The 19,922-nt window shown below is 52.4% G+C and overlaps 7 protein-coding genes across 7 annotated transcripts; 4 read left to right on the top strand and 3 right to left on the bottom strand.

Annotated features, from left to right (window-relative positions):
- Window positions 1-703: 703 nt before the first annotated feature.
- QC762_308220 (uncharacterized protein) lies at window positions 704-2,777 on the bottom strand (the record flags this gene model as incomplete). Its single annotated transcript, XM_062889116.1, has 4 exons — window positions 1,984-2,777; window positions 1,269-1,894; window positions 856-1,214; window positions 704-787 (listed from the first exon to the last, which is right to left on the bottom strand). The coding sequence occupies exons 1-4, from the start codon at window positions 2,301-2,303 to the stop codon at window positions 704-706; spliced, it is 1,389 nt and encodes a 462-aa protein (XP_062745062.1). The 5' UTR covers window positions 2,304-2,777.
- A 127-nt stretch (window positions 2,778-2,904) lies between these two features.
- Window positions 2,905-4,221, top strand: vps29 (Vacuolar protein sorting-associated protein 29). Its single transcript, XM_062889115.1, has 3 exons — window positions 2,905-3,297; window positions 3,391-3,813; window positions 3,869-4,221. The coding sequence occupies exons 1-3, from the start codon at window positions 3,229-3,231 to the stop codon at window positions 3,986-3,988; spliced, it is 612 nt and encodes a 203-aa protein (XP_062745061.1). The 5' UTR covers window positions 2,905-3,228; the 3' UTR covers window positions 3,989-4,221.
- Window positions 4,222-4,225: 4 nt separating this feature from the next.
- Window positions 4,226-6,809, bottom strand: QC762_308200 (uncharacterized protein). Its single transcript, XM_062889114.1, has 2 exons — window positions 6,548-6,809; window positions 4,226-6,487 (listed from the first exon to the last, which is right to left on the bottom strand). Exons 1-2 carry the CDS (start codon window positions 6,600-6,602, stop codon window positions 4,497-4,499), a joined length of 2,046 nt encoding a protein of 681 aa, XP_062745060.1. The 5' UTR covers window positions 6,603-6,809; the 3' UTR covers window positions 4,226-4,496.
- A 143-nt stretch (window positions 6,810-6,952) lies between these two features.
- DAD2 (DASH complex subunit dad2) lies at window positions 6,953-7,625 on the top strand (the record flags this gene model as incomplete). The annotated part of the gene is made up of 3 exons (XM_062889113.1): window positions 6,953-7,306; window positions 7,369-7,428; window positions 7,489-7,625. Exons 1-3 carry the CDS (start codon window positions 7,090-7,092, stop codon window positions 7,623-7,625), a joined length of 414 nt encoding a protein of 137 aa, XP_062745059.1. The 5' UTR covers window positions 6,953-7,089.
- A 935-nt stretch (window positions 7,626-8,560) lies between these two features.
- On the top strand, window positions 8,561-10,878 carry QC762_308180 (uncharacterized protein; the record flags this gene model as incomplete). Its single annotated transcript, XM_062889112.1, has 2 exons — window positions 8,561-8,912; window positions 8,972-10,878. The coding sequence occupies 2 exons, from the start codon at window positions 8,561-8,563 to the stop codon at window positions 10,876-10,878; spliced, it is 2,259 nt and encodes a 752-aa protein (XP_062745058.1).
- An 804-nt stretch (window positions 10,879-11,682) lies between these two features.
- QC762_308170 (uncharacterized protein) lies at window positions 11,683-17,004 on the bottom strand (the record flags this gene model as incomplete). The annotated part of the gene is made up of 4 exons (XM_062889111.1): window positions 16,138-17,004; window positions 14,974-16,082; window positions 14,779-14,905; window positions 11,683-14,731 (listed from the first exon to the last, which is right to left on the bottom strand). The coding sequence occupies exons 1-4, from the start codon at window positions 16,290-16,292 to the stop codon at window positions 11,683-11,685; spliced, it is 4,440 nt and encodes a 1,479-aa protein (XP_062745057.1). The 5' UTR covers window positions 16,293-17,004.
- On the top strand, window positions 16,636-19,880 carry QC762_308160 (uncharacterized protein). The gene is made up of 2 exons (XM_062889110.1): window positions 16,636-18,461; window positions 18,513-19,880. Exons 1-2 carry the CDS (start codon window positions 17,340-17,342, stop codon window positions 19,677-19,679), a joined length of 2,289 nt encoding a protein of 762 aa, XP_062745056.1. The 5' UTR covers window positions 16,636-17,339; the 3' UTR covers window positions 19,680-19,880.
- Window positions 19,881-19,922: the final 42 nt, after the last annotated feature.

Here is a 19,922-nt window from a genome sequence, read left to right as displayed (position 1 = left end):
AGGTCTCAGGCACAACGGTCGCGGTCCACTTTGTCGATGGTAAGGTTCTGTGGAAAGGTCTTGAGTGGGAGGCGGGGGGAGAGGGCGGTCAGGATTCTGGTAAAGCAAGAGCGTTGCAAGTGCTGGGTTGAGTGGGATGACGGAAGTATGGATAAGAGAATTGAACGTCGGGTCGAAAGCTCAGAAGGCCGAACCCCACCAGCCTCTCGATTGTTGCTAGGCGAGCAACCCCGCCTTGCATGCAGCAGCCTGCTTCGCTGGCGGTGGAGAGTCGGCTCTTCCAGAGATGCCCAGAAGCGCTGAAGCCGGAGCTGGTCATTAAATTATCCGGCAGCTTTGAAATCAATCATTGAACCTCAGCCAATCATTCTGCCAGCAACCCGTCATCAAACACCTCTTCGGTTCCAGTGGCTCGGGAACACCCACCAGCTCTGCAACAGCCTGCACGTCAACTGCAGCCAATGAACCTACTTCCAGTACCTGAATTGCAAACCTGTTTCTTACCTTTATGGGCATATCTATCACTGCTTTGGGAACAAGAGCCCCAAGGAGGCATCTGCTTCGTTTGAAATGGTTTGAGATGGTGTTGGGCATTCAAACACAGATTGTCTATTCAAGATGGCTTCTTTTATGCACCCCTCTATGGCCATAATGCCATTGCTTTTAGATCCAACTTCACCTCACTCCCTACATCATTCCACGCTCAAGACTTGGTATATCCAAGCTCAGCAAGACCCTCCTCCAAAGCCTTGACAGCACGCTCAATATCGCCTCTGGTGGGGTCGAGCTGTGGATTGCCTTGTTAGTCGTCATTGTTGCTTGATAATCAACCACAAATACACTGGGATTACTCACCACACTGACACCCATGTGACCGAAACGGATATACTTGGTGACGATTTCCTTGTGGATACCACCGGCAAACACAACACCCTTCTTCGCGAGGATAGGCAGGAGCTCGGCGCCCTTGACGCCCTCAGGGAGATAGATGGCAGTCATGCCGTGAGCCTGCTCATCAGGGTTGGCCGCAACCTGCTTAAGACCAAGGGCACCGATGGCAGCCTTGATCTTGTCTGAGGCGGCCTTGTGGCCGGCAAATCTTTCAGCCACGGGCTTCGCAAGGATCTGGCTCAGAGCAGTGTGAAGAGCGTGGACAAGCTGTGGCGAGGGGGTAGCAAAGTAAGAGGGCTTCTTGGCCTCGTAGTTTTGCATGACTAATCGCGTTAGTCGGGCTGTAGTGCGTATATATCAACGCGAGGTAAACTTACTAGGGGTCCAGTTCTTCATAGAAGCGAAGTAGGCCGAGGGAGGGCTCTTCCTGTTCTCAAAAGCCTTCATGGCACGACCGCTGAACATGGAAATCGACAGACCGGCAGGGCAGCCAATAGCCTTCTGACTGGCAGTGACAACACCATCAAGACCCCAGGTATCGAAATCAATCTCCTCACACGCAACACTGCAGACACCGTCGACAATAATGAGGGTATCTGGCGAGACCTTGTGGACAAGAGCAGAGAGATTCTTGAGTTCGCTCAAGACACCAGTCGATGTGTCAACGTGGGTGACGGTGATCGCCTTGTACTTCTTCTCCGACAGAGCCTTCTCAATCTCGGAAAGAGTGGGCTTGGTGCCAACGGGGGCCTTGAGCTCGGTGACATTGGCACCATACACTCTGAGGCAGTCGGCGAAGCCATCACTAAAATAGCCGGTTCCAAGCACCAACACGTCCTCGCCAGCCTCAATCAAGTTGGCAGCAACCAAATCCCAGCCGAGAGTACCGGATCCAGAGAGAACGAATGGTTGAGATGCAGGGTCGGTGGTCTGGAACAGCTTGCGCAACATAGACAGGGTCTCGCCGAAGGTAGCAACAAAACCGGCGCTCACATGGCTTTCGCTGTGGAGTGGGAAGATGTGGGTGTCAGCTTCTGGATCCTTCAAAGCCTAAACAGAACGGCAATACACTTCATAACCACCGCTACATACCTGAAGTGACTCATGGACTGGAGGACAGCATCGTCGAATTCAATGGGTCCTGGAATCAGGAGCGTTGGGTGGGCGGGTTGAGACATCTTGGGGGTGGTTGTCGTGATCTCGCGCACTTGAATCCTGGGCAGAAGTGAGGTGTCGACGGTGCTGGGAAGACGTTCAACAGCGTAGGGGGTGTTGATCGGATATACGGGGGCAAGATGTCGTGAGATCAACGATAAACGGGCGGGGGGAGCGTCCGGTGTTTTTGGCGGGGTCATTCCTAACCGTCTGAACGCCGAGCGCGACAGTTTGGAGACCTCGGGTATAAGCACCATGTGCGTCTGCAAGCTCCCCACACCGTTCTGTACCTTATCTTGCCTGAACCAACGGTATCCAACGCCTTGCTTTGTCTTCTGTCCAGGTACCTGGGAACGGAAGGGTTTCTTGGTGTGATTGGACTCTGTATGACGGAAGAAACGGACGAATGTGTATGGGATATTCAAAATAAGTCTGACAAGCAGGGCCACCGGAGAAAAGACGGGAATGAAGAGAGCAACAAGGAGAAAAGTCGGTGTTTGGGTTTGTATAAAAATGAACAAAAAATACTGACCGCCTAGACAAGATTCGTTTCAACACCTAAACGGCTTCCAGGTTGTCTAGGCCCGGTTGGAAAAAGTCTACAGTTTGCTATTAGTCACGAATGCCAAAGTGTCCAATTCTAGACGCTTTGCCCCTTTTGATAATGCTCGTCTTGATGCCAATTGCACCGAACATTGTGCAATGGAAGAATGGATTTGTTCCAGGGCCGGGTCCGTCCGGCGAAGAAGCCGTCTTCGGACCCGCTCGCCGCTAGAGGGACTGTGGAGAAGTGGGGGAGGCTGGAGTGTCGTTCGTCATTGCTACCCCGCAGTCCCAGCCCCAACATCACCCTCCAACGCCTAGGGGTCTTCTAATCTTATCGCTCCTTGACCGATGTTCACCGTGGTCAGTCAGCCAAGACCTGGCCACGACAGCTATCATCAGATAGCTTCCAGTCAACACCAATACATAACGCTGCCACTTAACCAGACATCAAGCTACGAGGGTCGATACCAAACCGGTTGATATAGTCCAGACGACCTTAAACACCGCGTCTCAATTTCCAACTAAGATCCAACTGGACCTCCCCCGATACAGTAGCCCGCGGCGCATAGAATAACAGCTCAACCCTCCAGCGCAACCCACCACCGAAGCGCTTCACACCCATCCACCACCGCAACAATGGCCTTCCTAATCCTAGTAATCGGCGACCTTCACATACCCGACCGCGCCCTCGACATTCCAGCAAAGGTACCCTCCTACCTCCCTCCCCCCATCCCCCAATCCAACCCCCCCCCAACCCCGTATTCAATAACCACCCCTTTCTAACCTCTCCCCCTCCAGTTCAAAAAACTCCTCGCCCCCGGAAAAATCTCCCAAACCCTCTGCCTAGGTAACCTAACCGACAAGTCAACCTACGAATACCTCCGCTCCATCTCCCCCGACCTCAAAATCGTCAAAGGCCGCATGGATGTCGAAGCCACCTCCCTCCCTTTGACTCAAGTCGTCACCCACGGCGGCGTCCGCATTGGCTTCCTCGAAGGCTTCACCCTCGTCAGCTCCGAGCCCGACCTCCTACTCGCAGAGGCCAACAAACTTGACGTCGACGTCCTCTGCTGGGGCGGCACTCATAAATTCGAGTGCTTTGAGTACATGGACAAGTTCTTTATCAACCCAGGGACGGCGACGGGGGCGTTCTCGACGGATTGGGCGGATGGGGAGGGGGAGGGGGAGGAGGAGATGGTGCCGAGCTTTTGTTTGATGGATGTAAGTTTTGAGGGGTGGGATGGTAAGGAGGGGAGATGCTAACAGTGGAAAACAGGTACAAGGAATCTCGTTGACACTATATGTCTACCAGCTGAGGAAAGACGCAAATGGGGTTGAGAATGTGGCGGTGGAAAAGGTGACGTATACCAAGCCGGTTGAGCCAACTGGTCCATGATACCCGGGAAAATGAGAGAGACAGAGTTGAGGGAGTAGGGAATACGGTACCGGATCTAGAAAAGAGGAGCGTTTGAGTGGTTATGGAGCGTTGCTGCTGTACAGCAAGCAAAGCGTGAAAGATGGGTTGTGCCTGAGCTGTTTGGGCATTGCAGTCATCCAACTCAGCTCAAGAGAGAGAGAGCTCTTTGAAAAGGGGTTCCAAACAATATCAAAATATTACCTAATACTTCGAATCATGCTCATTTCAAACATACCAAAAAGTAACATCAGTTACGGTAGTCTTTCAAATGATTGATATTTAACAACCCAATAACGATTCACAAGCAAAACAAAATTGGTATCATCCAGCAACCATTTCCCCCTCCCCATTTGTTGTTAAAGAACGACAAGAACGAAACCTAACACAATTTGTCGTCAAACTCCCAATTCCCAAAATGCCATTTCCTATCCCAGAAACCCCCAACACTTTGCCCCCCAAACTCCAGTCAAGCAAATGCACCCAAAAATCAAAGCATCATACTCCTCCTCCTATCCACAACCCCTTGTTTTCCCTTCCCCTTCCCACCACTCCCACTCTCCACAGATCCCGTACTCTCATCCCCCACCGTACCAACCGAGCTCTCCTCGACATACTCCCCCAAAAACGCACTCTTCTTCGGCGCCAACATCGACGCCCTCGCCTTCCTCGCCCTCGGCCTATGCGTCCCGCTCTCCACATCCGCCTCCCTCTCCTCCTCTAGCTGCATTTTATGTAACGCCGCCTGAGCAGCCATACTTGATTTCCTTGCCGCCCGCTTCGGTTGTGGTGGTGGTGACGCTAGACTTAGTGTTGAGGTGGATGTGCTGGCAAAGTCATACGGGTCGATTTCTGGTTGTTGTTCTGCCGGCGGCTCAGGCTCGCGAATCGCAAGAGAGGGGCGTTTCCTTCTGTCGTAGGTTATGTTGTCTATTTGCATTGATTGTTTCGCTGCAAGGGGACTAACAGTGGGAGGTGGTTTGTGGACGCTGGCTGAGAGCCCCCCGCTGGATGTAACGGTTGATTCAGACCTTGGCTTAGCAGAGGAGGTAGGAGCTGATGTTGGGTTGGGATTTGCCGAAGTACTAGGGCGGTGGAATTTCCCCTCGCCAGAGACGGCATCGAATAATTCCTTGGTAGGGCGACGCATTTTATCCCGGAGGTTAGGTTCAGCGTAGCTTATTGCTGGGCGCGCGCGGCGGCTTGGGCGGGAGGTCTCACCCTCGGAGGAGATATGTGCTGGTGGTGGGGTATCATGGGGAAGTGGCTCGACGGAGGAGGGTCGGCCGGGTGTTGTTGGGGAGGCGAGAATTGACATAGGGAGCGGTGCCTCTGGTTCGGCGATGACGGATAGGACTGTTGGAGGCGGGAGGGCGACTGGCGGGACTTGGATCGCGGGAACTGTTGGTTTCCGTGCTTTAGGTTGTTCCTTATTTTCTTTCGGTTCTGGCCCCTTTTCCTTCTTTGGTTCCTCAACCGGCTTTGGCTTGATCGCCATCTTCTTGGGTGACATGAAATCCTCGTTCGTGCTTTTTGCAGATAATGGTGCCCTTGCCCTGTCCCTCTTGCTCGCTGGCAATTCCTTGATGCTCCTACGCTTCTGAAAGATATCGCCGGCTGGGAGAGCCTTTTCAGCAGCTACCACGTCTTTGAGTGCCTTGGCTGTTTGGTCCAACGTAGCCTGGATATTATTTTCGTCGCCATATTTCCTCTTCGCTCCCGCCCTTATTGTTTGCGTAGGTGGTGTTGGTGGCTGCTGCTCAAAAGACTGTGGTCTCTTTTCAGGCTGAACATCCTTCATGGGCAAGGTCTCTACCATCTTGCTCGGTTCTGGGCTGGCCTCCAGTTTCTTGGTCAAATCGAGTTTGGGTGGCGATGACAAATTCAGCTGTCCGTCATCGAATTTTCGGATTGGCGAAGATTTCTTCACTGGCTCCTCATCGATAAACCGCGAAACAGGCGGTGGTCCTAGATCCAATGAATCCGCACTCGTGTCGGCAGCAGCAGCACACAAGGCCATAATCTCCTCGCTGTTCATGGTCGCTCTTTGATAGCTCTTGTTCTCGTATATCGGCGGCATCCTCCCCTCCTGGGCAGCCAAGGTCTCTGCGTCCACATTGGTGTCTCGTCGTCGTCTTATCGCTGGGGGCGTCCTGGAGATGCTCGGCCGCGACGATTTTGAGAATCTCCTATCCGCACCAGAATGTCGTTTCGCCGGTGGTTCCACTCCCAGATTCCCTAGCAACGCGCCAAATTCGGCGAGTTGGGCCTCTAGCTTTGCCTTGATCTCGAGCGCATGGTCGGCTATCCTTCGCGCGCTGTTGTCCTCTAGTTGTTTTTCCAGACGGAGTATCTGGCCTCTGAGCTCCAAATTCTCGGACAGGAGACACGCGCAGTCATTTTCGAGGCGACGGATTTTCTGTGACTGATCCGAGTTGATTCTGGCGATGTCTCGGTTTTGCCGTAAAAACTTTCGACGTACTACACAAGATAAATGTCAGCGACACAGAATCATGGCAGACAACGGGTGGAAGAGCATACAGATCTCCAGATTGCCGTCGGTAGCAGACACAGGTGGCTCATTGAGTCGGGCCATTGTGCATGTTGTTCGAGCAAAACAGCTCGAGGTTGTTTCCAGTGTGCTGGTGAGACAGGCTCTCACTGAAAAAAGACCGGCGGGGCGGTATTCGAGGATTGTAGGGTCGCAGGCGACGCGATTCCGGTGGTCGGCGGGTGGTCGGCAGGTGGATTTGAAGGTGCGAAAAGTCGGGAAGGGCGGTGACACTGACGAAGTTACATGGATAATTTGCTTGTCATTTCTGCTCAGTGTTTACTTCACTTCCTAAAGAAGCATAGCATTGCACTATGCACGGACCACTCGAGACTTGTGTTGACTGGCAACCGTTTTTGGCTGGCTCCAAAGCCGAGCTCTGCTCCACTTCCAGATGCCAACACACCTCAGAAAACGAGTCCGCTACTGACATGTGTGAACTGCACGAATAATCATTTCAGTATCTGTACCTAACCTCGACAACTGTCTCTTCGACTTGATTGCCTCGTTGCCAACACCTCGGATCGCTAAGATGTCCGGCTACCCAACCCGAAGTTTCCCATCCCACATGCGACAGCCCTCTCTCGGGCCTGGCGCGGGGGGCCAGTCTCCAGCTCTGGTGGCACGAGTGAACGAGAAGAAGGCCGAACTTGAGAACCTTAAAGAGCTCCGGGATTTGAGTGCTGCAGTTGCGTCACAGATGGAGGCTCTTGAACAGAAGCTAGGAACTCTCTCAGACGGAACGGAAGGTGTGTTGTCTTGTTGGGCTGTGGCTGGCTTGATCCTGCCCAAGTTACTGACTTTCTGGCAGCCATTGCTCTGGTCTTCGCTAATTGGCATAATGTGCTGAGGGCGATCAACATGGCATCGGGTATGCATATCTCTCCGAGTTCCCTTCCTGTCGGAATGGGGCAGCACTAACTGGCAGCAGCGAAACTTCCCAAGCCCAACCCCGAAGCCGAAGACACAACGCCCTTGCCACAGACACTCGTCCGGATCCCGACCGAACATGCTCCTGCTCTACAAGCACATGCGGAGGGCGCAGCTGAAGAGCAGGAATCAGGCTGAAACCGTTGCGACATGAGAGAATCACACTGGGTTGGCCTCTCCTCCTTGCAATCCACAGCCGGTCACATCACACCTGAAAGCATGGTCAAGGATGGACTGTCATATGTATGGATTAGAGGTCGATTGGTCTCTGTTGGATGCATAACCTACAATATCGATATCATATCGATCGATCCAGGTTGCTGTGCCTCAAGCCGATAAGACCAGAGACAAGGCGGGGTACATTCTGCCAAGCAAGGCGCGTCATTCTCGCGTTCCTTAGTCAGCCATCACAACGACGGGAACATTAAGTCTAGCCTCTTTGGGTGCAAATCCGAATGATGTGCAACAGGGACAGGGACTCCGGCGGAATTGCAGGTGGGGTATCGTCACTTGGGACCGAGAACGGTTCTGGTGGGGTGTTTGATGATGGGGTTGCGGGAGCTGTGCTGCTGCTCCTTTGGAAGGGAGGGGAAGCTGCAGAGTGGGAGATGCAGTATGCCCATCATGCCTTGTCTACACGAGACAAGAAGGCACAGAGGGGAAGGACGGGAGAAGGCAAAGAGGGACGCCCCTCCCCGACGCGTTGCTGGAAAGTAAACAAGAGACTGCCAGTCCTCTGGAGATGTCCTCTTTTCCCATCAACACCATACACACAATCTACACATACGTTCTCTCGTCCATATTGCTTTTGCTGTCTTTTGAGCACTACGCTCCAATTGCTACCCAGCATTCTTGATCAACTGATAACTGAACGATATCTTTCCATCTGATTTTCCCCAGAGTCTCGACCCCTCGCCCTCGGCACTGACCAATCGTCCGCTGATTAACCGCGAAATTGCATTCCGACCCCCCTGGCCTTTCACACTCTTGGGGGCATCGTGTGCTTTGAGGTCTGAGACCCTGTGGCTAGCCTTGGCATATTTCGTCGGTTTATTGCTGCGATTTAAAGAACAATGATGGCCACCACCACCTCGAGACATCGGTCGAGTCTCGACTTTGACATCCACACTGACCACAGCCATCTCTCGCAAAAGGCCAACTTACCACTCGGCAACAAGTTCGCCGTCCTGAGCGATATTCACAATCTTAACTCGCTCAACATTGATTCTCTGGCCCGAGACCTGGGCAGCCTCCATCTTGAATACTCTTCGAAGGAAGGCAATTGTCAGCAGGGACACAAGGCCAGGGACCGAAGGGTTCGGTTGTCTGTTGACAACAACATTGAATACGATCATCCTTTTTTTGACAAGCACCGTGTGATTTCTGCCACCACCAACGGCAGCGAGACGACTGTTGCCTCTGACGGTGAGTTTCACTGTCTTGAGACTTTTTACAGAGTCAATGCTAATTCTTGGTTGATGTAGACTTCAAGCACAACAACCCCCTAGCCCAAGCCGAGCACCGGCTCCCCAACAACTTGGAGCAGATAAGAAAGCACCAGGAAGGTCAGTTCGAATGGCTTCTTACGATTCCGCTCCCGTTTCGCAGCAAGTCGCGCCGCCGGGTGGGAAACCGGTCTCTCGGTGATTCCCATGACGGAGAAGACCAAGAATCCGACCTGGGCAGCGGCGGCGGCGGGAAGAATGTCTTGTTTGGGTGTAACCTTATCCATCACAGGACGCAGTCTGATGGCGCTTCTGTCGACCATGGTGGCTCGCTCACTAACAGGTATACCCTTTTAGCTACTCGGGTGGAGAGTGAAGAGGAGATGTCTGCTGTGGAGCAGTCTGTTGTTGTGGAGGAGGCGGATAGCAGTGTTGTTGCGAATGTTTCGCAGGAGGGGAACTCGACTGTTTTGAGGGGCGGGGAGGAGAATCTGCAGCCGGAGGGGCAGGAGGAGAGGCCAAAGTCGGTGTTGAGTATCAAGGTTGGTGAGTCGTTGATGGGCATGGAACACTTGTCTCCTTTGCCGTCGCCGCAGCCTGCTAGGCCGCTTTCGAGGATTGAGGACTCGGTTGAGGAACTTGATAAGCTTGAGGAGGAACTTGAGGCCCTTAATGAGGTGGCTCAGTTGGAAAGGGTGGTTTCCCCTGAGTTGGCCACCGAGCCGGTTCTTGAGTCTATTCCTGAGGCTCCTGTTCAGCCGCAGCCCTCAACGTCGACAAGACGGGCCTCGACTATTAGAGCGTCGACTACTACTACTCCCACTACTCACACTACTACCCGTACACGCAGCACAGCTGAACGCAGCTCGTCGGTCCGGAAGTCGACGTCGGCGTCATTGGCTAGGGAGGATGACAAGCCTGCTTCTACCTCCAAGACCGCCGCCAACACCTCTACAGCCCGCCGCTCTATTGCCCGTCCTTCTAGTCTGCTGCCTCCCAAGGCCACGGTGAAATCTAGCAGAGCACCCACCGTCCCGGCCTTTGAACTCCCTGGTGAGGCTGTCGCCCGTCGCCTCAAGGAACAGCGCGCCGCGAGGCTCTCTCAGCAGGTTTCTGCCGAAGAAGCTGCCGCTATTGCCGCGCAATTCTCGCCCAGCAAGCCGCATGCCAAGTCTAGCAAGCCGTTGACACGTCCGACGTTTGAGTTGCCTGGGGAGGTGATTTCACGGCGGAAGAGGGAGGAACGCGAGGCGCGGCTGAAGGCGCAAGAAGAGGAGGAGAAAAAGAGGAGGGAATTTAAGGCTAGACCAATTCGTGCGAGTGTTATTGGCAGCAGTGGGGGAAATTCAGTTCGGGAGACGGCTACTAGCCGGGCGAGGCAGGCTAGGATGGAGGCTGGGGGACAGGCGACGACGCCGACGCATACCTCGACTGCTACTGCGCCTACGTCAGCTTCTGCGGCGAGAATGAGGCATTCCATTGCTGTTACTGGGGGTGGGTATGCTTCTAGCACGGTGGCTGCTTCGACACGGTCAGCGGCGGCTGTGTCTCTGACGACCACGACGGCAACGACGACTAGAGGTCGGACATCTCTTGCTGCTCCTTCTGCTGGGGGAGCGGGTTCTTCTAGCAGGGGGACGTCGGCCACTTCTGCTGCTAGCAGTAGTGGGAAGAGGAGCAGCACTACTACCACTGTGAGCCAGGAGGATGTGCAGCAGCAGAAGATGAGGGGGAAGGAGATTTTCAAGAGGGATAATTCTTTTACTTTGGAGAGGGAGAGGGAGAGGAAGGAGAGGGAGCAGGCGGCCAAGATGGCGAGGGAGCAGGCTGCGGAACGGAGTAGGGCTCTGGGACGAGAGTGGAAGGAGAAGATGGCTGTTAGGCAGAAGAGGGCTAGTTTGATGATTTCTGGGTCGGGGGGTGAGAGTGGTGGGCAGGGGTATTAGATGGTGGGGGAAGGGTTTTGTTAACTTGGAGTTTTTATTATTTGGGGGTCGTTTTTCTTTTGATTCTGGATTGATTGCTGTAAGGAAAGACAGATAGGGTATTGTTAGGATTATGATTGGGGTTTTTGGTGGGGGGTTAGAAGAGATGGGGTATTGTTAGGGCGTTGGTTTTTGGCTTGGGAAGAGTGAAGTTGGGTTTGAAGAGGAATAGTGTATGTTATGTTAGGGAGAATGGAACAGATTACTATCATCACCTGTACCAGTTGACATCATGTCGACTTAGTAAAATCTAAAGGCTGCCTTTGCAATGCCCCCCTGTCTTTACGGTCTTCGACGTTTCTATCGTGTCCAAGAAACGTATATTGCTCTGGTCAAAAGAGTACCAGCAGTAAGTACATCAGCTCCATTACAGTCCCTGTTGAAGTAGCAACAGCAAGAAGCCGAGCAAAGCTGGCTGGAAGTGGTACGGAATATCGATTGTTGGTGATGACGAAGGTATGGTTCCGGGCCACACAATATTTTGTCATTAGCTATGGCTACCTAAGCGTGATACACACAATTAAGCTACAGAATGAAATCCACGATATAGGTATGTGGCCCTGAAACATACTGTCAAAAGCTGAAAAACATCAGAATAAAAGAAGGAAACCGAGTATTCCACGATACCTGTCGTCCCCTCCTTTCCTAAGTAGTTCCTCAAGTGGCGTTAGCTATTACACAAAGCTCTGCTCCAGCCCTCCCTGTTCATCCTGATAATATTCCTAGAAACGTTCTGGCCCAGGCCCATATCCACTTTCGTCAGCCTCAACTGTGTTCCCATCTTCGCTGCTGCGCCGCCCCTCGCCATCTTGGATTCCGTCCCCGATGTTGCCTTTTCTCATCCCCGTCCCTAGTGGCCTGACATTGCTGAGATTCTGAGCTCTGGCCAGCCTTGTTCCCGTTCTCGTGGCCCTCGTAACCAGCATCGTCATCCGTGCCGTTATCGGCGTCTTCGTGGTGACTGCTGCTCCCATCGGCGTTCTCACCGCTCTTCATTGCAGCGTTTGCCTCAGAATTGCCGTGTGTGTTCCCGTTGCCACCGCCTTCGCCTTTCAAATCCTGCCATTCTTCCAGTGCCGACAAACTTTCGACGGTATCGGGATGATCCGAGCCCAAGACCTTCTGACGGAGGCGAACACACTCCTGCATCAACTCTACAGCTGCCTCAAGGCGACCCATGACCTTCCAAGTATGTGCGAGGTTAGTCATGCTAATCAGTGTGTCAAGATGTTCTTCTCCCAATATTCTTTTCCGCTTTCCTAGCACTCCCGCTTGTATTCTTTCAGCCTCAGGGAATCGACCTTGCTTCATATATAACCAAACTATTTCCGCTTGTGTGTTAATGGTCACATGATTATCTAACCCAAGCACTTTCTCTCTCAGACAAAGGCATTCTTCAAGCAGCTCTAACGCATCATTAGGCCGCCCCAGACCCCTCCAAGCTAAGGCCAGGTTGTGCATACTAGCCAATGTATCGGGATGTTCTTCTCCTAGAACCCTTTTTGCAATTTCCAGTACTTGCAGTTGTAGTAATTCGGCCTCCTTCCACCGGCCTTGTGACTGGTATGTTAAGGCCAGGTTGTGCATACTAGCCAATGTATCGGGATGTTCTTCTCGTAGAACCCTCTTTTGAATTTCCACTACTTGCAGTTGTAGTAATTCGGTCTCCTTCCACCGGCCTTGTGACTGGTATGTTAATGCTAGGTTGTGCATACTAACCAATGTATCGGGATGTTCTTCTCCTAGAACCCTCTTCGCAATTTCCAGTACTTGCAGTTGTAGTAATTCGGCCTCCTTCCACCGGCCTTGTGACCGGTATGTTAAGGCCAGGTTGTGCATACTAGCCAATGTATCGGGATGTTCTTCTCGTAGAACCCTCTTTTGAATTTCCACTACTTGCAGTTGTAGTAATTCGGTCTCCTTCCACCGGCCTTGTGACTGGTATGTTGATGCTAGGTTGTGTATACTAGCTAATGTGCCGGGATGTTCTTCTCCTAGAACCCTCTTTTGAATTTCCAGTACTTGCAGCTGTAGTAATTCAGCCTCCTTCCACCGGCCTTGTGACTGGTATGCTGACGCTAGGCTACCCATACTAGCCAATGTGTCGGGATATTCTTCTCCTAGAACCCTCTTTTCAATTTCCAGTACTTGCAGTTGTAGTAATTCGGTCTCCTTCCACCAGCCTTGTGATTGGTATGTTGACGCTAGGCTACCCATACTAGCCAATGTATTGGGATGTTCTTCTCCTAGGACCCTCTTTTTAATTTCCACTACTTGCAGTTGTAGTAATTCGGCCTCCTTCCACCGGCCTTGTGACTGGTATGTTGATGCTAGGCTACCCATACTAGCCAATGTGTCGGGATGTTCTTCTCCTAGAACCCTCTTTCGAATTTCCAGTACTTGTAGCTGTAGTAATTCGGCCCCCTTCCACCGGCCTAGTGACTGGTATGTTGATGCTAGGCTACCCATACTAGCCAATGTGTTGGGATGTTCTTCTCCTAGAACCCTCTTTCGAATTTCCAGTACTTGTAGCTGTAGTAATTCGGCCTCCTTCCACCGGCCTTGTAACTGGTATGTTGACGCTAGGCTACCCATACTAGCCAATGTATTGGGATGTTCTTCGCCCAAGTGGGCTTGACTGATCTCCCATGCTTTTTTCTGGTACAATGCCGCTCTCTGGTAATCCCCCCGTCCGGAGAAAAGCTGGCCCGCATTATGAAGAAGTCTTGCTCTCGCCAGCTTTCCTTGTCTTGAGGAAATGTCTTCTCCTAGTTTTAACACAGCAGTGGTGTGCGGGAGGTATGCGTTGCATATAGTCCAATTCTTGTACTCCCCCCACGGGAAACACACAGTCACGACCAAGAGTGCCCGCTCGGCGAACTTTTGCTTTATGCTGTTCTGAACCAGCCATTTTCGAGTGACCAAATGCACGAGTCGATGCATATCAAATTTCTGGTCTTTTTCTTCAGTGACAAATGAAAACGCTTTTAGTACCCCTAGTGCCTTGATGAGCTGAAGCTCTCTTGCACCGTGGTATTTGGCGTACGTGAAAAGAAATTCGTAGGGAATGGTCTGGCGATCGAGGAAACTCATGATTGAAAGAAGCTCGCCTGCGAGGGTGTTCCGATTGTGAATTTGCTTAAAAGAGATAATCCAAGCCTCTGCTACTGCACGAGGAGTTTCCGAGTCTCTCCCAACCGTTTCAAAGTCTTCGCTAAGTAGATCGATAAGAGTCTGGTCGCTCTCGTCCAGGAGTTGGATGTATCGAGAGATCGTGATACTGTTCTCTTGGATGAACGAAGCCGCCTGAACCAGTGCCAATGGTAGATGCTCAAGCCGAGCAGAAAGTCCTGCATAATCCCCAGGCATCGTGTCGATTTCTGCAAGCCGTGTTGAGAGCAACTGGGCTGTCTCGACTTCATCCATCTTTCCGATCCTAATAACGGACGAGGCCATTCCTTTAGTTAGCCTGGAGGCGACCTGCAGGTTTCTTGTGGTGATGAGGATAGTCCCGTGCGCACACTCTGGAAGGTAGCGTCCCAATCCACCATTTCTGTTGAAGAAAAGCTCCAGATCATCAGCATTATCGATTGCCATGATCCACTGACCACACTCCTGGCTTTCTAACCAGCTCTTTACCAATGGCAGCACCTCTGCTTTGGGATCTTCATGCCCGGGGATCCGGTATTTCTGTGCGATAGCAGTGTATGCTTCACGGAACCGTTCGTGGTTGCTTGCGTGGACCCAAAAGACTGATATGTTGGGGTAAGTACGCTGGATCCGATATGTGAACTCGATGGCAATTTGTGTTTTCCTGTCAGGTGTTAGGTGATATCAACAGCATGAACGAATTGAACTTACCCGATGCCCCCAAGACCGCAGAGAGCAACTCGGGTCTGTGAGGTGGAGTTGCACCACAGTTGATGTAGCTTCGCTAAAATATCTGACCGACCGACGAAGTTATTGTTCCGTGGGTATGGAACAGAAACTAAATGCGCATGAGACAACTTTCGAGATAGTATGTAGAGGTTGCAAGGTAATGAGACTATTACGTACGGGTATCTTCCTGAAGAGAAGGAGAAGGAGTCCATTTCTTCAAGAATGCTTTCATACACGCGGCGGCGGTAGCAGCTGCGTATGGCTGCCATCCTTTCGCCTTGTGACTGTCCGCATAGTCACAGACAGCCTTGATCACAACACAAGGGAAGGTGTCCCAAACTCCTGCTCCTTCCATCTCGAACCCTATGATGTTCGCCTCCAATTTCAATTTCGATTCCGCCACAATCTTGTCGCGATACGGTGCTGATTTCACGACGTTGTCGCCTGAAGCCATGATACCCAGGTGAATCATAGGATGCGGAGTTTCATGGCCGAGCCTCTCGCGTGTCACTAATTCGCCGTCGCACCCACAGGTCTCGCACAACTCCTTTTCGCGGATATGGCTGTAGGTTGCCTTATAAAGCTTGTCCTTTGCTGCGCCTGGATATTGGGTAGACAGGCCCGACTGGGCCGGCAGGACCGACAGGACCGACATGATCTTGGCCATTTCCTCTTCAAGCATCTTCCTCTGCCGCGGGACCTTCAGTTGCGAGAGAAAAGAGCGTACTTCTAAACTGGGCCTGGCGAGAGTATCCAAAAGCCCGGCCTTGATTTCGAAGTGATCATCATACTGTCGTCCCAAATCGTACTGAATGATCCCATCACTGATAATAACATCGCCAAGTATAATCTCTGTGCTGACATCGTGTGTAGAGCTAAAAGGGACGCCGCCGCAGACCCCCACAACAAGTGCGAGCTTGATGTTGGGGAAACTGTGCCTGCAGTTGGATGCCACCAGCGCAGAGCCGACTTTCCCTATCCCCGGCATGTGTGCGAGAACAACATTGTGACGACCAATGGCACCGGTGGTATACGCATTGGGATCACCGGCAACTTTGTCGTAAGGTGGACCCTTGTCATCCCAGTAGACGTCGAAGACAGCGTCCACGGCAGTGGCCTCTGATGAGAGCGCGCAGATGATGGCAATGCTGAAGTCGCTCCGTTTGGCTGGACGTCGGGGTGGGACATACGTGCTGACTACATTGTTGGTTGTCGAAGACTGGATTACTAACTGACAGTCCTGCGATAGTCCAAGGGAAGTCCGCTGAGGTGTTTCTGCCACGGCACTGGTAACTGTCAGCAAACAGTCTATTTAGACATCAAACCAGCAAAAGTACGCACTCGTTGGCAACGGCAGGTTCTAGGATCTGGTTTCGGTCACTGTCAACCAGGACCCGGGGACCCCTAGCGGACGGCGGCGGTGGAATGGAGCGTTCTTCCTGTAATTCATCGGTTGCCATCCGCTTCCGGTGTGATCGCAAGACCGGGGGCATCATAAATGTTCAAGCGCGTCCCTGTCGAAGATGTATGCTGTATTAATAGATGTTCTGATGTGCTTTCAGAAAGTTGATAGAAGAAGGAAATGCACTTTCTTCCGCAGAGCCTTATCCAGCTGGCAGTCAGTCAGATCGTGGGTGCCTTGCCGCTTGGAATTGGTGTGGCTCATGCTCAGCCGCTCCGTCGTCCGCCTATATGTGAGAGGTCTACAGATTTGATACAGTGCAAATCACCTGATGCGAACAACTTGGAAGCCCTCAAGGCTGCCTTGTGACTATGGCTGGGCTTGACTGATTCTGTTTGGAGACTTCGTCATCAGGTTTGAGTTGATTATACATACCATGTGGAATGTCTACAAAGCCCATAAATCATAGACCGAAAGACCAACAACCAACAACCCCCGTCGTCCGAGCCGGAGACCGGACGGGCGCAGTAACCAGAACATGTGCCTGAGTCTAGACCCAAAGGGTCTCCGTGCCTGATGATAGGGGATGTGAGGTAGGAATATCTCGTGTTATATGTCAATAAATGCAGCTCAATCGGGCGATTGTCAAGGGTTTGATATGCAGCCTCGCCGTCGTTGATCCGAAAGTGAGGTGAAACCTATAAGGATGGTTGTGTCCGTGCCGCCGTCACGATGTTCAGACGAGCGTGGCTTTGCCCTCGTCCTCTCTCCAGTCGTTCATTTTAAGTCGTTCGTTCTCAATGTAAACGGTCACCTTCCCAAATATTCTTCCAAAATTTTAGAGTTTGCACCAACTTGAATCTCAGACACCAAAAACCGCTGTGCGACCTCAACAGCCGCTGGACCAATTGCCCCGAGCGACCGAACCCGGAAACCGTTAACCACCGCTACACAAACCTACTCTCAAGCCTTTGTAGTCAAACACTGCTGCGTCCTGCGAGCAACCGGGAGAAGAAACGACGATCACAGAAGCCCGAAAGAGAAGGAAATACTATGGATATGACGATATACACCGGTAGATTATAGCCGAGAGACCCTTTTTCTACCACTCTCCCGCTCCGCAGCCACCCAGGCGACCAAGATGTACGCCAAGGACCGCGAAGCTTCTCCGCATTTTAGCAGCGGCAGCGGCGGGTCCCGGTCTGGAAGAAGTGCAACGGTGGAGCTTCTTCTCCAACAACAACACCGAACCCGAACCTCGTCGCATGGAGGAGGAGGAGGATTAGGAATGGGTATAAAGCAGAGGCCCCTGGTCCGACCGAATCATAGATCATATTCTTACGGCCATTCGAGAGGAGGCTTTTTCAAGAACAGGTTATCGCTTTGGATATCAGGGCTCGCTGTGTTAGTGTTGGTGTGGATCTATCTGAGAGTCTATGGCCACGGTTACGGATATTCACTGAAGAATTCACATTCAGGCGCTGGGCTGGGGACATCGAGACCCGGGCAGCAAGGGACGAAGATTTCTTTGGGGGACTTGCCTGCTTTCATTTTACCGCCGGTGACGACGACAACACTGGTCAGAATGACGAAACCAACAGCATCACCAGGGAAAGCAACAGGGAAGGGTAGCGGTGTGAAAGCGACGACTCCGGCAGTCGAGTTGAAGCAGGGCATTTACATCGGGACGACAAACCTCAAAGCGCCAAGATTCAAGAAATCGGTGGAGGCATTCAGGGGCATCCCCTATGCTCAGACGACCGGAGGGCAAAACAGATTCAGGCCACCACAGCCACTAGAGCCATCGAAGGAAACATTTCAAGCTACGAGATACGGAGAGTTCTGTCCGATCAACGATGGGGTGGTCTATATAGGCCAGGGCGAGAATTGCCTAAACCTGAATGTCTACAGGCCTGCTGGACTGATCAAGGGGAAAGGTGGGAAGGGTCAAGACGGAAACGAGCTAAAGCTGCCAGTAGTGGTGTATATCCACGGAGGAGGGTTCAATGCTGGAAAGGGCATTGAGAGGAACATGGCCAGTTTCGTCGCCTGGGCGGAGCACGACATCGTTGCTGTGAACTTCAACTACAGGGTGGGCGCGCTGGGCTTTTTACCGAGCGATATTACTGCTAGGGAAGGGATTTTGAATCTCGGGCTGAGAGACCAGCAGGCGCTTTTGGAGTGGGTGCAAGACAACATCGGTGCCTTTGGTGGTGACAAGGACAATGTCACCATCATGGGACTCAGTGCCGGTGCCCATTCGGTATGTCCTCACTTACCATCTCGTCTGAGCATACGATACTAACATTATCAGATCGGCCACCACATCATGCACTACGCCAACTCCCCCAGACCACCCCCCTTCCACAAAGCCATCCTCGAATCCGGCGCCACCACCGCCCGCGCAGTCTTCTATCCCACCCACCCCCGCCACCTCATCCAATTCCGCGAGTTCCTCACCGCCATCAACGCAGCCCACATCCCCGAATCCGAAATTTTCCCCCACCTCCGCACCCTCCCCCTCAAAACCATCGTCGCCGGCTCCAAAGCCGTCTGGGACAAGTACGTCGACAGCGTCACCTGGCCCTTCCAACCCGTCATCGACGGCCCAAACCCCTACTCCAACTCCTCCCACGCGAACCACACCCTCCCAGACATCATCCCCGACCTCCCCATCTCCTCCTGGCAGAACAGCCACCACCTCAAAATCCCGATCATCACCGGGTACAACACAAACGAAGGCACAATCTTCATCCCCCCTGACGCCTCCACCAATTCTGAATTCCGCTCCTTTTTCAAGACTTTGATCCCGACGTTGAAGGATGCTGATTTGGATAAATTGGAAGAATTGTACCCCGACCCGGTGACGAACCCGACCCTCAGCCCCTATGTCTCTGTTCCTAATGGAAAGGGGGCTCAGTGGAATAGATTGGACACGGCATACTCCCACTACGCTTATATATGCCCCGTTTTGCAATCGGCGCATTTCATGTCCCTTTCTGGGATTTCCAACGTTTATGTATATCGGTATGCTGCTACTGGTGTCTTTGGAGCCGCTAATCACGGGGATGAAGCGCCTGTTGTGGCGCATGATATGGAGTTTTTGGGTTACGGGAATGAGAGGCCGGGGTTGGTCAGGACGGCGGATGAGATGATTTCTTTTTGGTCGGGGTTTGTGGCTAGTAAGGGGGGGGATGTTAACGCTGCGAGGGGGAGGAGGGTGCAATGGCCGAGGTTTGAGAGTCCGGCGAAGAGGGAGGGGTGGTGGAAGGATTTGGGGAAGGGGAGGTTGATGGTTTTTGGGGAGGGGAATAATGAGCGGGATAGGAGTGTGCCGCAACAGGAGAGGAAGCAAGGGTATCCGGTCAAGGTGGAGAGCTTGACGAGGCTGGAGAGGGAGGCTTGTGAGTTTTGGTGGGGGAGGGTTGGGTTGAGTGAGGGGTTGGGGAGGGGGGAGGAGGGTGGGAGGGCGAAGTTGTAGATGGGCTGGGTTGGGTGATGTGGAGGGGTGGATTGTTGGATTGTTGGGAAATGGTTTGGCGTTGGGAGTATGGGAATTGGGTTTGGGTATTTGTGTGATTGGGGGTTGTCATGTTGATGATGGGATTAGTCTGGCGAGATGAAAGGGCTGATACAGGACCGATTACAACGAAAATATATTGTCTCTGACTGTTTGTCATGTCTGATTCATCTGTTTACTAATTCACATGGCATATCGGGCGTG

Source organism: Podospora pseudocomata, chromosome 3, assembly GCF_035222375.1.
Source record: "Podospora pseudocomata strain CBS 415.72m chromosome 3, whole genome shotgun sequence".
Classification (NCBI taxonomy): Eukaryota; Fungi; Ascomycota; class Sordariomycetes; order Sordariales; family Podosporaceae; genus Podospora; species Podospora pseudocomata.
The sequence above is the reverse complement of the archived record's forward strand: the minus strand, read 5'-3'. Positions and strand labels throughout refer to the sequence as shown.